Here is a 15,326-nt window from a genome sequence, read left to right on the forward strand (position 1 = left end):
GCATTAAAATGATTGCTTTCTTTAATTCTTGTTTAATGTTAATGCAACCATTGTAAATTTTTAATTTTTTTCAAAAATGAAATTACATTTTAACGCCTTTTTAATTGCTTATGACTCTTGCTCTGGAATGTTTTTCATAATTAACACCGTTATTACTAATGTAAGACTGTTAATGTGAAAATATTATCAATTAGTCGATTTCTTGATATGACTTTGGTCCACCTAGCTTGTATAAAGCGATACACTGTGTGATTGGACAGAGAAATATGCATTTATTAAAAAAGAAAATAAACCTGTGTTTAATTTGCAGTACTGAACTTGCTCATAATAAGACATGTAATGTTAAACATCACTATGAATATTATAGCTAGGAACATTGCAAAAAGTAAACATCCTTAAACCGATGGAGAGTTTGTAAAATAAAATCTTTTTGATGTGATCTCAGTTTTAGATCCTAATAATAGCAAAATTCAAAGGTTAATTTCAAATATTTGTGTTTCTTAAAAATGTTCTTGAGAAGATTATTTAATTTGAGTTTAAATACTCGAGTAACCAACTCTGGTCTATTATTTGCTGTCTGACCTGGATATAAATTGTCAGTTATCTCGCGATATTTTGGGTTGCAAGTGAAAGTAATAAAAAGATCTGATTTACCATACTTTTTAATTATAGCCATAGCATCTTCTATGTTTTCTTTGAAAACTCTAGGACTTTCTACATAAGTTGATGGCAAAACTACAACACACCCTGGTCTAACATTATGATCATTTCCAGGGTTGTTTACATGTTCGTGTAAGGCATCATACTGCTCGCTTCTTAGTTTGTTTTGGTTATTTCTAATGAAAGCAAGGCGCTGGCCTTCAATTTTAACATGCGCATCAACAGCATATTGCTGAAAGAATTTTTTGCCATAAAAGAGTGAAGAAAAAAGTTGTATAACTGAAAGTTTATAATTGTAATACTGAAATAATGTAACATGATTTCTAACCAATGTAGCACGTTCAGGCTTGTGAACCAATTGATTATTCCAACCAGCATCATCCCTTGGAAAAAATAGAGGATAAACCATACGATCTAAGTTGACAGACATACTTGGTATAGTTTTAAGAGGATGACCTCATGGGTAAATAAAAACTTCACTGGAAGCAGGTGGTGCACCATCTTCACTAACAAATAAAAATGCAACTTCATTATGTGAAGGAAGATTATAGGTACCTCTATCCCTTCAAGTAAAGTTTTTTAACTGACACTGAGCGAACTTTTATAGTTGCTCGACGAATTTCTTCATCTTCCACTTCAGCCATGTTTTTAAATGCAATAGCAAATGGGTTCTCTTCACTAATAATAGTTTGCAATCGAAACATTAAATCATTTAGGCAAAGATCATTGCCACGTTGTTGCATTCTAAAATTTACTTCTGCAAGTGGTTCATAAACGTATAGTTGATAATATTTCGGCGGAACATCTTGATTTGGCCTAAACTTGACCACATATTCTAAAACATGGCGGCCCATGATTCATGGGTTGAACAACATTAGCTTTAAATGAAGCAAAAGAAAGACAGGCATTATAATTTCCAATATATTTAAAAAAATTCAAATTGACATTTTCCATCTGCATAATTTCCTTTAAATAAATCTTGTGGAAATGGTGAAGATTGCGACAAAACTACCTTACCATTATGACGACATAAAAAATGTGCTTCTTCAGGAAATTTCTTAGCACCACAATGTCGACAAATATTATTTATTTCTCCTAAATAATTATAATTTCGAATAGTATTACTTCTCGCTATAAAATGCATTCTTTCGTATCTATCTATTATTTAGTTGACTATTAATTTCATCTCGCCTAAGCCTATCTCTTTCATTTCTGCGAGGATTACTTTCAACTTGCCTAACCACATTCTCTTCATTTGGGTTTGAATAGTTTGCTAATTTTAATAAAAACTTTTGGTAACATTTTGTATAAAAAAATTACAAATTTGGCAAAAAAAACATTATTTTGTGAAAAAAGTATCCATTTTTTGGCAGTTAAGGTGGTGGTTTGGCACCCCCTATGTCCCCCAAAATCGTGAAGATACCTAGTGAATAGAAAGCAATATAAATTTGTAGCCTAATGTTACACCTATTATTTGATATCATGTTATATGTATTCAGATAAAAATTGACCAAGTTATAACAATTTAGATTAATTAAAACTAAATTTTGACCCCAGTTTCTTTATGAACTCCATTTATTAAAAATTTGGTACTTAGAACCTCATAACTTTTTGTAGAATTGTTAAAATTTGTTAACTTTTTTCACCATTAAAATACTATATCAAAGCTCTTTCTAATGATGTATAACTACTTATTATTTGATCAAATAAAAATTTTCAATCCATGTACCGATCATAATCCACGTACCGATCATAATCCACGTACCGATCATAATCCACGTACCGATCATAATCCACGTACCGAGCATAACCAATTTTGTCACAAACAATGGTATTTAAAGAAATAATATTTCTTTAGATACTATTGTTGTATCATTTAATTGACAGATAATTTTGTTACAAAATTATCTGTCAATCATAGATATATAGCATAAACAGATATATTGCAGAGATAAAATCAAAAATAAAACAATTAAATTCAAAAGCAAAGTAAAGAAACTTTGCTTTTGAATTTAATTGTCAAAAAGTCAACAAACTAAAAGACACCCACAATAATAATTAGCATTAAAATACTTGTTATTAGTTATGGAAAGTCATACATAAAAAAACTAAATTAAAATAAAAAGCGACCGCAAATATATTTGCAATTAATGAATAGAAGAAAACGAGCAATGTACTACTGTTTCACGTTCTGCTATTTACTGTTAACAAAAATGTTTCAGTCTCGTATAAGATGCTAAATAATGCTTGTATACCATGATAGCATTTAAAACGTTTTTAACTGTTTTCCATGGAGTCGCTCCTCCAACTCCTCTCATATAAGTAACCTTAAAAATTATTAAAATAAATTGAAAGTATGATTAAATATTGAAGTTAATTTAAATTCCATAGAGTGACAGTATATTGTGAGTAAATAAGTCACCTTTTTTTATAAGTTTTCATAAGTACTATTATATATATATATATATATATATATATATATATATATATATATATATATATATATATATATATATATATATATATATATATATATATATATATATATAATATATATGTTACTGTTACCCGCAGTACCAGGAATTAGCTAAATGCTAATGTTTATAATATAATTTAATATTGCAACTCTGAGTTTCATGTGTTATCACAATCATCAGGCAAGTCTTGCCTGATGATTGTGATAACACATGAAACTCAGAGTTGCAATAATAAATTATACTATAAACATTAGCATTTAGCTAATTCCTGGTACTGCGGGTAATAGTAACATATATATTATATAGCTCTAGTTTATCTATTGAGCACTCTTTCAAGTATACAATATTATACATGATAATATGAAGATATTTTCTTTATTCATATATATACACTTACATATGTATATATATATATATATATATATATATATATATATATATATATATATATATATATATATATATATATATATAGAGAGAGAGAGAGAGAGAGAGAGAGAGAGAGAGAGAGAGAGTCGTTGGTAATGGCAATGTTTTCTTTAAATCCACTAGACTTAACGGCACTGTTGTAAAAAGTAGCGGCTCGATTAAAAGCTTCATTACTTGAAGATATACTTCTTATACGATTAAATATCATTGAGGGAATAGCTTTAAGAATGTTTGGAGGATGGTTCGAATTAACATTATATACAATGGGATGTCACCTGCTTTCCTATAAGGGTGATAAGAATTGTCAAAAAAGTTGAGCGAAATGTCAAGAAAATTAACAATTTTAAATTAGAATTTATTGTCATATTTAGTTTGAGTTTTTCTTTAAAAAGAATGATGAGGTTTTTCTTTATTATTTCCGATTGCAGTCCACTAATACCATTGAAACAGCAAAGCTCATCATCTCTATATAAACCGTTGGTGCTTATATTATGGTGCTTATATCATGGGGCTCTATATAAACCGTCAGTTCTAATCTGTATTCTTTGCTGATGGTGTATAAAATAAAAAGGCCTACCAGTTCTTACAACTTAGCTCCATCAAAGCTTCCCATTGTCACGTCAAAATCGGAATCTCCTGATTTTTTAACCCATATATTATTTTTTGTAAAAAGTAAGGATTTTCTAGAATTGTAAATAATATCAGTCGTGTTATCTGAAATTTGAGTAAAATTTTTGGCGTGAGCCAAAGAATCGTAGAGAAGCTGTTTAGAAATGGAAGGGTAAAAATCAACAATATCATATTGAACAAAAACACATTTTTTTGTCATTGATGTCATTGAACCATTTTAAAACGTCATTTGTACTATGCCATTGATGGACAAGCGTAGCATTTCTAACTTTCTTGGTAATGTCGTCTACCAAAGTTTTGCTAACTTTTCCTAGCTCAGGCTTAGCAGGTTTCATTAATCGGCACTGAGAGTTATTGGCGATTTTCTCTTTGTGGTTTTTTTACGGTAATAAATGCTTTTTTCATAGCAAGACGTTCTAATCGATCATCAATACCTAAATTTGTTGCTATGATTTTAGCTTCCATGTTAATATTGTTGTGTTGTGTAGTATCAGACTTTTTATACGTTTTAGTAATATTATCGATACAAAGTTTTTCATATGAAGGTTTATCAATTTCATAAAGACTTTGAGATTTATCCGCAAAAAATAAAGTCTTCTAAAGATTTAATTTTAGCGATACCATTATTTAATAGCTTTTGAAAATCGTTATGGATAGTGATAAAAGAGATACTTTTTAATATATTTAATAAATCATGCTCAAAGCTTACAAGATCGCGGTGTCGCGGTGGCCATTTTCTTGTTTTAAGATCGAAATGATAAACAAACACTTGGTTGGGGTTTTTATCCCACATCAAAGCTTTTCACCTCATTAGTTTTACAACAAGCTCTATTTTCTCTGTTAAGCATTTTAAATATAGTTTTTTGATGGAATTGGTATGTTTTTAATATATAAAATATGCACTTTTAATATATCATTTTTCCAATATGTTCCTTTTTTTTTCACTTTTTCTCGAAAATAAAAATACAAACTCGAGAAACTCTTGCTTTTTTTGCAAAACATCTATTAAAAAACATTTGGAATATATATAAATAGTTGAAGCATAATAAAAAAAAGTTGCAACGTATGTCAATAGAAAGAATAATAAAATTTAATATAACATATTTTATTTAATTTCGAATTGGTTCTCGGAAACATATTAATTCTAAACCTGATTGCGATTTACAAAAAATTCTCTAACGTTGTTTCATTATGGGCCTTTTTTTTCTCTTCAATAAAATATTTTTAAAAGTTTCGTTTAAATCAATTTTTAACTGTTTTCTCTTTAAAAAGTTTGAAAAAAAAGTTTATTTATTACCACCTATCCCACTTAGTTACCAGTTCCAGTTGGTAGATATCTGTGGCTTTTAACTCTTGTAAAATAACTGACGATGAAAGGAAAAGTTGTAAATGCGCTATGAAGTTAAGAAGAATAAGTGAAGGTAGAGTTTTGTTTCAAGAGATGACAAGTTAACGTGAGTTTTTTTTTTTTATTATTTGCTTTTTTATTTGCATGAAAAAAAGTTATTTATAAACATTTTCGATATCATTTTCATTGAAATGATATTGAAATTATTTATAAAATGAAAGATGAAACAGCAAGGCTATTATTAATTGTGTGGCTTTAACAGCAAGGCTATTTAAGCAACACCATTATTGAACTATGGTTATTAAAATGCTAAAAAAATATTACTTTAAATTAAAATATTTTTTAATATTGTTACATTCATGTATCTTTTTGATTTATGAATGTATCCATGTATCTATTTTTTTTGATTTAATTCTTTGTTTAGAATTTCAATACACTTTGCTTATAAATTTGCAGAAAAATTTTCAGCGCAATCAAGATTCGCATGCCCAAAACTTTTTGATATGCTTAAAAACATTGCATAAAGTGGAAATGTTAATTTTAGTTTGAAAAAAACTAATAAGATACAATATTAATAAAAATATTTTAAAAACAAGTTGCAAGAAAATGCAAGAAAAATTCTAATGTTCACTCTATGACAGTAAAAAACTATATTCTAATTTTTATTATTGCTGAAGATATACATATATATATATATATATATATATATATATATATATATATATATATATATATATATATATATATATATATATATATATATATATATATATATATATATATATATATATATTTATTGATAAATGTTGTATATTGTTGGAAATACAACTCTTGTCTGTTTAAGAGTGATCAATATCTTTTTGAAAAAAATAGATCAAATAATATTAAATATTTTAAATGAAAAAATACAACTTTATAATGGAACTTGAAGTTTCATGCCATTCGGCAATCATCAGCCATATTATTCAAATATAAAATAAAAACCGTTATAAAAAATACAAATTTAGCGTTGCAACGGCATTCGACGTCAAGTGTATGTGATCCGATATTTGCTAATCGCCAGAATCAAAGTTAGAAAGTAAAAATTTTTTCCTATGCCTACAAGCAGAAAACAATTCACTTTTTTTATTAAGTAGTAAACCACTATCAAAATTTATAATAAAATATTTTTCACTGATGCAAAGGTTACACTTTTTTGTAGATGGATTATAAGATTGGCACCTTTTAATTATGTTCCACTTAGTTATAGGTATGTTACCTGCGTCTTTGTGTTTCCAGATTTCTTTGGAAAGTTCTGTATCATTTCTATACCTGATTGCATTAAATGATTTAAGGTGGTTTGCAAATCTGAGCTTTAATGCGTTTTCACTGATTTCACTTTGCGTTTTTAAACACGGCTAGGCCATCGTCTCTATATAATCCAAAATCAGATTTTTTATAAAATTGCGAAACCCGGAAGAGAAGAAAAATACCAACTAGATATTGATTAAAAGGATGCGATGGAAGGCGTTTTTCTTCATAAATCACCAGTCTAACGGTATGAATGATATTAATAGTAATAGTAATAATTATACCAAATTTAATTCTTATGGTATTAACGCACCACATTGTCCACAACAAATTAAAGATATGCGTGCGTTTGAATGCGATTTATTCAAATTAATTAAGAACATACAGTTTAGGAAGGTTCAATGCGCCTTCCAAAATAAATTGAAAAAAGACATTTCTTCTATTCGAAAATCAACGTATACTCACACTTACGCAGATAAAACATCAAATTTGTATAAATTATCAAAAGACGAATACAATAAGTTGTTAATGAACGCTACTACATCTAACTATAAAAAAACCAACCCTATTATAAAAGTTCACATTAATAAAGAAGGAAAAACTATTCTAAAGAATCATGACATTTAAAAAAAAATCAATATAAACAGTTCTTCAAATTGTTTCATTTCATTAAAAGACCATAAACCTAATTTTTTAAATAATCCTACTGTTCGTCTAATTAATCCAGCTAATAATGAAGTTGGTAGAATAAGTAAGCATATTTTATCAGATATTATCACCAACCTAAGAAATATTTTGCAACTAAATCAGTGGAATAGTACACAAAATGTAATAAATTGATTCAAAAACATCAATGACAAACATTTTTATAAATTCCTTATTTTCGACATCGTTGACTTTTACACTTCTATAAATGAAAAGCTACTTATCGATTCTATAAACTTTGCAGAACAATACGTTTCCATTGATGCTGATCATAAATCTTTAATTCTCCACGAGCGTAAGTCTTTATTATTTACCAATGATCAAGTTTGGATTAGGAAATCGTTTGTTTGATGTTACCATGGGTGATTAAGAAATGGTTTGTTTGATGTTACCATGGGTGCATTTGATGGAGCGGAAGTGTGTGAGTTAGTTGGTACTTTTCTTCTCTTCCGGATTTCGCAATTTTATAAATATAATCTGATTTTGGATTATATAGAGACGATGGCCTAGCCGTGTTTAAAAACGCATTTTACTCAAATATTTAAACAATACAACCTCTGTATTTCTATTCAATCTAATATGAAAGTTGTTAACTACCTTGATGTTACATTTGATCTTAATAACTGCACTTTTCAACCTTACCATAAACCTGATAGTACGCTAAATTATATCCATGCTAGTTCCAACCATCCACCAAGCATTTTAAAACATTTACCAACCTCAATTGAACATAGATTATCTTCCAATTCTTCAAACGAAAAAATTTTCTAAAAGTCTGCTCCTATTTATAAAGACGCATTAGAAAAGGCTGAATTTCCCACCAATCTCCAATATCATTCAAATCTAAATCCTTCTAATACTAATAAACGAAAAAGAAATATAATATTGTTTAATCCTCCTTTCAGTAAAAATGTGGTAACAAAAATTGGACACCTTTTCTTAAACTTAATTGACTTACATTTTCCATTACATCATAAGCTCCACAAAATTTTCAACAGAAATACAATAAAAGTTAGTTACAGCTGCATGCCAAATATTCGATCTATTATTAATTCACACAACCAACAAATTTTGCGCAACAAACTCACCACTAATGATATAAATTGCAACTGCATTAAGAAAACAGCATGCCTGTTAAATAACGAATGTCCATCAAGAAACGTTGTATATAAAGCCACTTTATCATCACCTAATCCTAATCTTACGGAAAAATCTTACATCGGTATCAGTGAAAACGCATTCAAGCTCAGATTTGCAATTCATTTAATGCAATCAGGTATAGAAATGATACAGAACTTTCTAAAGAAATCTGGAAACACAAAGACGCAGGTAACATGCCTATAATTAAGTGGAACATAATTAAAAGATGCCAATCTTATAATCCATCTACAAAAAAGTGTAACCTTTGCATCAGTGAAAAATATTTTATTATGAATTTTGATAGTGGTTTACAACTTAATAAAAAAAGTGATATATATATATATATATATATATATATATATATATATATATATATATATATATATATATATATATATATATATATATATATATATTCGAAATTAAATAAAATATGTTATATTAAATTTTATTATTCTTGCTATCGACATACGTTGCAACTTTTTTTTATTATGCTTCAACTTTTATATATATTCTAAATGATTTTTAAATATTTCATATATTTGTATAAATATATATTTATATAAAATGTATATATATAATATATTTAAAATATATAAAAATATATTTATATAATATATTTAAAATATATAAAAATATATTTATATAAAATGTTTTATATATATTCCAAATGTTTTTTAACAGATGTTTTGCAAAAAAAGCAATAGTTTCCTAAGTTTGCATTTTTATTTTCGTGAAAAAGTGAAAAAAAAGGAACATATAATGCAAAGACAATATACAGTTATAAAACGAATATAGCAATAGTTTTTTCAGTTTATTATTTTTATTTTCAATGATTATTTTCGAGTGGTGATTTTTTTCGACGATTGTTTGCGTACAAATTTATATTTCTTAGTACTTTATTTCTTTATCGTAATCTTAATTTAAATGTAACGGTTTTAACCACTGAACAATCATACCAAAGGTAGAAAGACTTGAAAAGAAAAAAATAAGGAATTATCAAAAGCAGCATCACCTTATCAAATCAAAATTACTTCCTCGTTGAAAAAAACAACAACTGAACCGGTGGAACCCTCACGATGAACCTCCGCTTTTCTAACAAAAAATCTTGTTAGAAAAGCGGAGGATTTCAGTAAAATTGATAATAAAAAAAAAATAGTGACAGAAATGGAGGAACTTGTATAAAGGCTTAATTTAATGAATTTAGTTGATTATTTTATGATCGATCACTGAAAGTCGTCTTTTGTGAAACTTGTACAAAGTATAATTCATATTCTGGTGGAGTGTTCAAGCATGAGGTCCGCAAAAGGATTTAGGACATGGAGCGAAGCTGCAGCAGCACTTAAAGATCACGAGGTCTCCGGTGTTCATAAGGCTACAAGTGCTCTAAAGATTAGGAAAGAAAATATAAAGTTTACAATAACTAATGCTCAAATTGACCAAATGTACATGGAGAAGCAAGCAGTTCAAAGAAAAGACTTGCTAGCTTATTTCGGAATATTGAAAACATTGCTTCGACAGGTTGTAGCTATAAGAGGTAATTATAATGAAAAATCCAATATTTACGAGTTTAATATGCATAAGATCATAAGTGATAAAGCATTAGAAATGTTGATGATTGAAAAACGTTATTTTTTATATCATGACATTTTGCAAGAGCAAGAATAACTTCTCATCTTTGCAGATTGTTGAACTGATCAAAGATAAACATTTCTATTCGGTACTTCATCTAGCTTATTTCGGAATATTGAAAACATTGCTTCGACAGGTTGTAGCTATAAGAGGTAATTATAATGAAGAATCCAATATTTACGAGTTTAATATGCATAAGAATATAAGTGATAAAGCATTAGAAATGTTGATGATTGAAAAACGTTATTTTTTATATCATGACATTTTGCAAGAGCAAGAATAACTTCTCATCTTTGCAGATTGTTGAACTCATCAAAGATAAACATTTCTATTCGGTACTTGGATGATACTAAGATGAATCCTCAGATATTACTAAGAAGTAACAAATGTTGTTTAATCTAAGAACTTGCAGTGACAACTATGAAGAAGAATGAAAATTTTTTTGGAGTATATGAATGCGTCAACGGTCTTTCTTCAGATGCCTTGGTGACATATATTGAAGATATCCTTTTAAGGTACAACGTGGAATATACAAAAGTTGCCAGAATTGGCTTTGATGGAGCATCAGTTATGAAATGCTTGGCAGAAAAACTGAAAAATATTTTTGGACAACAACCACAATACTTTCATTGCAAGGAGCTGATTTTCAAGGATACATATGCAATATCATCACTAATTTCAGATTCTCTCAGCATTGTTCAGTCAATTTATGCAATTGTTGTTACTTTTTACGAATAAATCTAAAAGTATATACTGCATGAGTCTGAATCAGATGAATACAGAATATTGCGACTAAAGTCTATGTCAATTAATCGATGGACAACACGAACAAAAGCATCTCAAGTGACAAGACTATTGCTGCAGAAAAAATAACACAAATTAAAGGTTTATTATTTCAGCTTTCATCAGTAAAAACACTTTCTGAACTGCAAAGCACTTTTAAATTTTTTGCTGTTCTAGAGAATCTATCGATGCAGTTATAAGAAATTAATCTGACAGGTAATGTCGCAGTAATCTGCATTCGAAATGCGTCTCAGAGATTTGTAGAACTTAGATCAGATACAGATATACGTACCGCTAAAACACCAAAAAAAGCACATCTCAATAACTTTTTTATTATTTGTCTTTGAGAAAAACTCTTTTGAATATGTTTAGAGTTGCTTAAAATCAGTTCTTCCCAGCTAGTTTGATTAATTTTTAAGAAATGGTTTTGTTGTTATTGTTAACTGAACTTTTGTTGTTTTTTGCATGCATTTAATTTATCGCTTGTTTCTCTGCAACTAGTTAACCTATGAAGATGAAATATGGCGTGTCCTAATATTATTTGATCTGCTTTAAATAAAACCAGTTAATGCTAACTTAATCTTGGAGAAAATACCGATTGCACCACATAAACCACAAGATAGGTATACCTAAAAACAGCATTGTTGTTTTTAACCCATAAGTGGCTAGCGTCAGTTTAAACTGACAGTCACATTATCCGATTTAATTTGCAAAATAACAAACATTCTTTTCATTTTTCGTAATAATTACGTCATGTGTGAATGTATGATGCTGATAATAAAGTAAACTGCATTAACTTATTTTAATTTTTGCTCAGTTGACACACTTTAGTAGCGTTGATTAATATTTTTTGAACATGAGTGTTTTGTCAAGAAAAAGGTATGCATATATGTTTTATTTTTAGTTGAAATATAGATTAAATATATTGTTAAATATCGTTTTAACATTTGAATATTCGGTATAGTCAACAAAGCTAGTCTTCTTAAATTTTTATGCAATTTCTGTGCGTCAGTTTAAACTGACACTATCCGCAGGAGCGTACAGGTTTTCAAACAGTTTATTCACCTCGGAATAGAAGACATTTTCATCAGTTTGTAGACACTGTATGACTCCTTGTAAATATATGAGCCTTATCTAATACAAAATAATTAAACTACAGCAGTCTGGTATTTATGTAAGTTACTGTGACCCACCTTCTTTCCCATCTGAGTTCTTATATTTGAAGGTTGAGAGTTGTTTATTGTTAATTTTTATTATTATTTTACTGCTATTTTATAATGACGTAATTTGTGGGAATGCTTTGACGTCATTTCAACATCAGAGCAAATAAATAAGTAATAACTAATTTCATATATTTTGCAGGTACCGGCTTCATGAGGTGCTACAATTGCTAGAAGATACTGACGATGAATGTCTTCAGAGCGCTGAAATATCAATTGCTCCTCCAATAACCTCTGGTGCAGACTCTGACGAAGATTCTGGTGATGAGAATGAGGTGTGTGGAGATCCAAACAGTCTCAATCGTAATCAACTTCTGGCGGAAGCGACGATGAAACTACGAAGACCCAATGGAACTGATGTTATTGGAATGGAAGAGTCGGACGGTGCAGAAGACACTGCAGAAAATAATATACAGGACACTGCAGATGATATAGTGGAACAGGGTCCGCAGCACAAGAGAACAAAGAAACAAGCTCCGTATAAACCGTCATGGGTCAAAAGCGACTTCAAGGAGGCCGTCAGAAAGCAAAAGTTTCCATGGACCATACCTCCACCTAAAGTAGAAAACCATCTCTCACCAGTGTCATTATTAGAGTTGTTCATGACACCAGAAATAATGCACAGAATATGCAACGATAGCAAAGAATACGCTGCTCAAAAAGGCCATGACAATTTTGATCTGGACATTACATCACTCAAGCTTTTCCTATCGATTCTTCTAATAAGCGGCTATGCTCCTCTGCCTCGTTGCCCTATGTATTGGGAAACTGCGGGGGATGTACACAATTCCATGGTGTCGGCCGCTATGTCACGCAATAAATTCAGTTCCATAATGATTAATATGCATTTTGCCAATAACAACGAACTTGATATGACTGACAGGTTTGCCAAAGTCCGCCCTCTTATCCAGTCCATCAATGCTGCTTGCCTGGCAAACTTTCAGCCTGAACAAATTATCAGCATCGACGAAAGTATGATCCCTTATTACGGAAAACACGGTGCAAAGCAATACATTCATGGCAAACCCATCAAGTTTGGGTATAAGATGTGGGTGGCAGCAACTCGTTTGGGATATGTAATCAATTTCTACCCATATCAAGGTGCCGGCACGACAGATAAAGATCTGGGCCTCGGTGGATCGGTGGTGGTCAATCTCACAAAAGATTTACCAAAACGTGACGGTAATTTCTTTCACATTGTGTTTGACAACCTCTTTACCAGCCCATCACTGTTGCGCTTACTAGCGGATAGAGGAATGGCCGCCACGGACACTCTCCGTTCTAACCGAACTGAAGGTGCGCCATTGAAAAACATCAAAGCAATGGACAAGCTGCCTCGTGGCTTGCATGACGTTGCCCTGGGTCAAAAGGCTAATGTATGCTTGGTACGCTGGCATGACAGTAAGGTTGTGACAGTCGCATCAACTTACGCTGGTGTCGCACCACTTCGCAAAGCTAAGAGATATTCATCAGCACAGAAGAAGCGCATAGACGTTGATCACCCTTCAGTAATACAACTATACAATTATGGGATGGGCGGTGTGGACCGCCTAGACCAAAATCTAGCTTGCTATATGATTCAGCACCGATCAAAGAAACAGTATTGGCCAATATTTAGATTTTGTGTTGATTTGGCCGTTCAGAACGCCTTCCAGCTGTACCGTATACAGGAGAAAATACCTGGCGCCCCGGAGCATGATCTGCTGTCATTTCGACGTCAGATTGCACAAACCTATGTGCAGACACTATCAATGAAGAAGAATTCAGTGACGTATTTGCCACCTCGTGTAGCAGTCGATCGACGAGTACGTACGCACAGATGCTACAGATCACTGGATTGCTCAGGGTATACAGCGTCGATGTGTGGCATTCGGCTGCAAAGGCACATCAGTCTTCTACTGTGAGAAGTGCAATGTGGGACTGCATCCTGGTTGCTTTAAGGCATTCCACTGCAAATAACTGATGCCTGTTTTTGTCAATGAAATATAGTCTTTGCAACTTAACATTAATGTGACATTACAGTTATTATGTGCTATTTAAAAGTTCATGATATTTTTTGCATCCATTTCATTGTTTCTGAACACTTTTGCGTCAAACGGGCAGTTTTCACTCGCTAGGTGGCTTGTGAAATAATTAATAACAGTTATAAAACGTCACTGTGAGTTATGCTGCATCAGTTAACATTGCCATATGATTCCTGGTTTCAGAGTTTGACTATTCTTCTTGTCATAGCCAAATATGACACGGGAGAAAACCTGTACTCTCCTGCAGCTAGCGTCAGTTTAAACTGACACCTATATTTTCACCTATATTCACTTAAGTATATAAAAAATTATGAAACAGTTGATCACACCAAATAAAGACAAGAAACACATTTTAAAAATCATGGGTTTGTATGGGTTAAAATATTTTATAGGCTATACACGTGTTCTCGCTTTTTACTATGATTATATTTGATTCTATGTAACCTCTTGATTTTAAAGATTCATTGCAGTGTGTTTTTTACGTATTAAAAATCAATAACATTTTTAAAACATAATAATGGCAAAAATTTATTAAAACTTACTTTGTGTTTGAATCTAGAGCAAAATCTAAATTTTTACTTGAAAGTTGTTTTTTAGTATCAATCAAACCAAACCTTGAAAAAATATCTACTCGTGTTACTCAGGTCTATGGTTCAAAGCGTTTAAAAGATGTTGCAGCAAAAGTGAAAGATAAAAGAAGAAAAGCGACGAAAGACACAGCAAAAGACGGGAGCCAAAAGAAAGAAAGAAGAAACTAAAGAAAAATTTATTAAATGTAAAGTTGAATGTTTTTGCAAACAAAGGAAATGTCAAGCTTTTGGCCTAAACCAATGTCCTAATTGTCTTGATGTTCTCCGTTCAATTTGCAGCAAAGTGAGTTGCAGAGTTGATGGTGTTAAACCGGTTATGCTTTTACCAGCGAACCAGCACTCCTCCACAACTAAAAGACTGATATACGAACATCATAACGAATGCAACGACAATCAAT

The 15,326-nt window shown here is 30.5% G+C and overlaps 1 protein-coding gene across 1 annotated transcript; it reads left to right on the forward strand.

The window, feature by feature from the left end:
* The first annotated feature begins 11,950 nt into the window (after positions 1-11,950).
* LOC136087928 (piggyBac transposable element-derived protein 3-like) lies at positions 11,951-15,096 on the forward strand. The gene is made up of 3 exons (XM_065811557.1): positions 11,951-11,973; positions 12,457-14,160; positions 14,898-15,096. Exons 1-3 carry the CDS (start codon positions 11,951-11,953, stop codon positions 15,094-15,096), a joined length of 1,926 nt encoding a protein of 641 aa, XP_065667629.1.
* Positions 15,097-15,326: the final 230 nt, after the last annotated feature.

Source organism: Hydra vulgaris, chromosome 12, assembly GCF_038396675.1.
Source record: "Hydra vulgaris chromosome 12, alternate assembly HydraT2T_AEP".
Classification (NCBI taxonomy): Eukaryota; Metazoa; Cnidaria; class Hydrozoa; order Anthoathecata; family Hydridae; genus Hydra; species Hydra vulgaris.

What these genes read in the sequence shown, in the direction of transcription:
- LOC136087928 (XM_065811557.1), top strand. Translation starts at nt 11,951, where the DNA reads ATGAGTGTTTTGTCAAGAAAAAG. An exon ending in AGTGTTTTGTCAAGAAAAAG is followed by an intron (nt 11,974 to 12,456) that starts GTATGCATATAT and finishes TATATTTTGCAG; the next exon opens with GTACCGGCTTCATGAGGTGC. An exon ending in AGATCACTGGATTGCTCAGG is followed by an intron (nt 14,161 to 14,897) that starts GTATACAGCGTC and finishes GTTTGAATCTAG; the next exon opens with AGCAAAATCTAAATTTTTAC.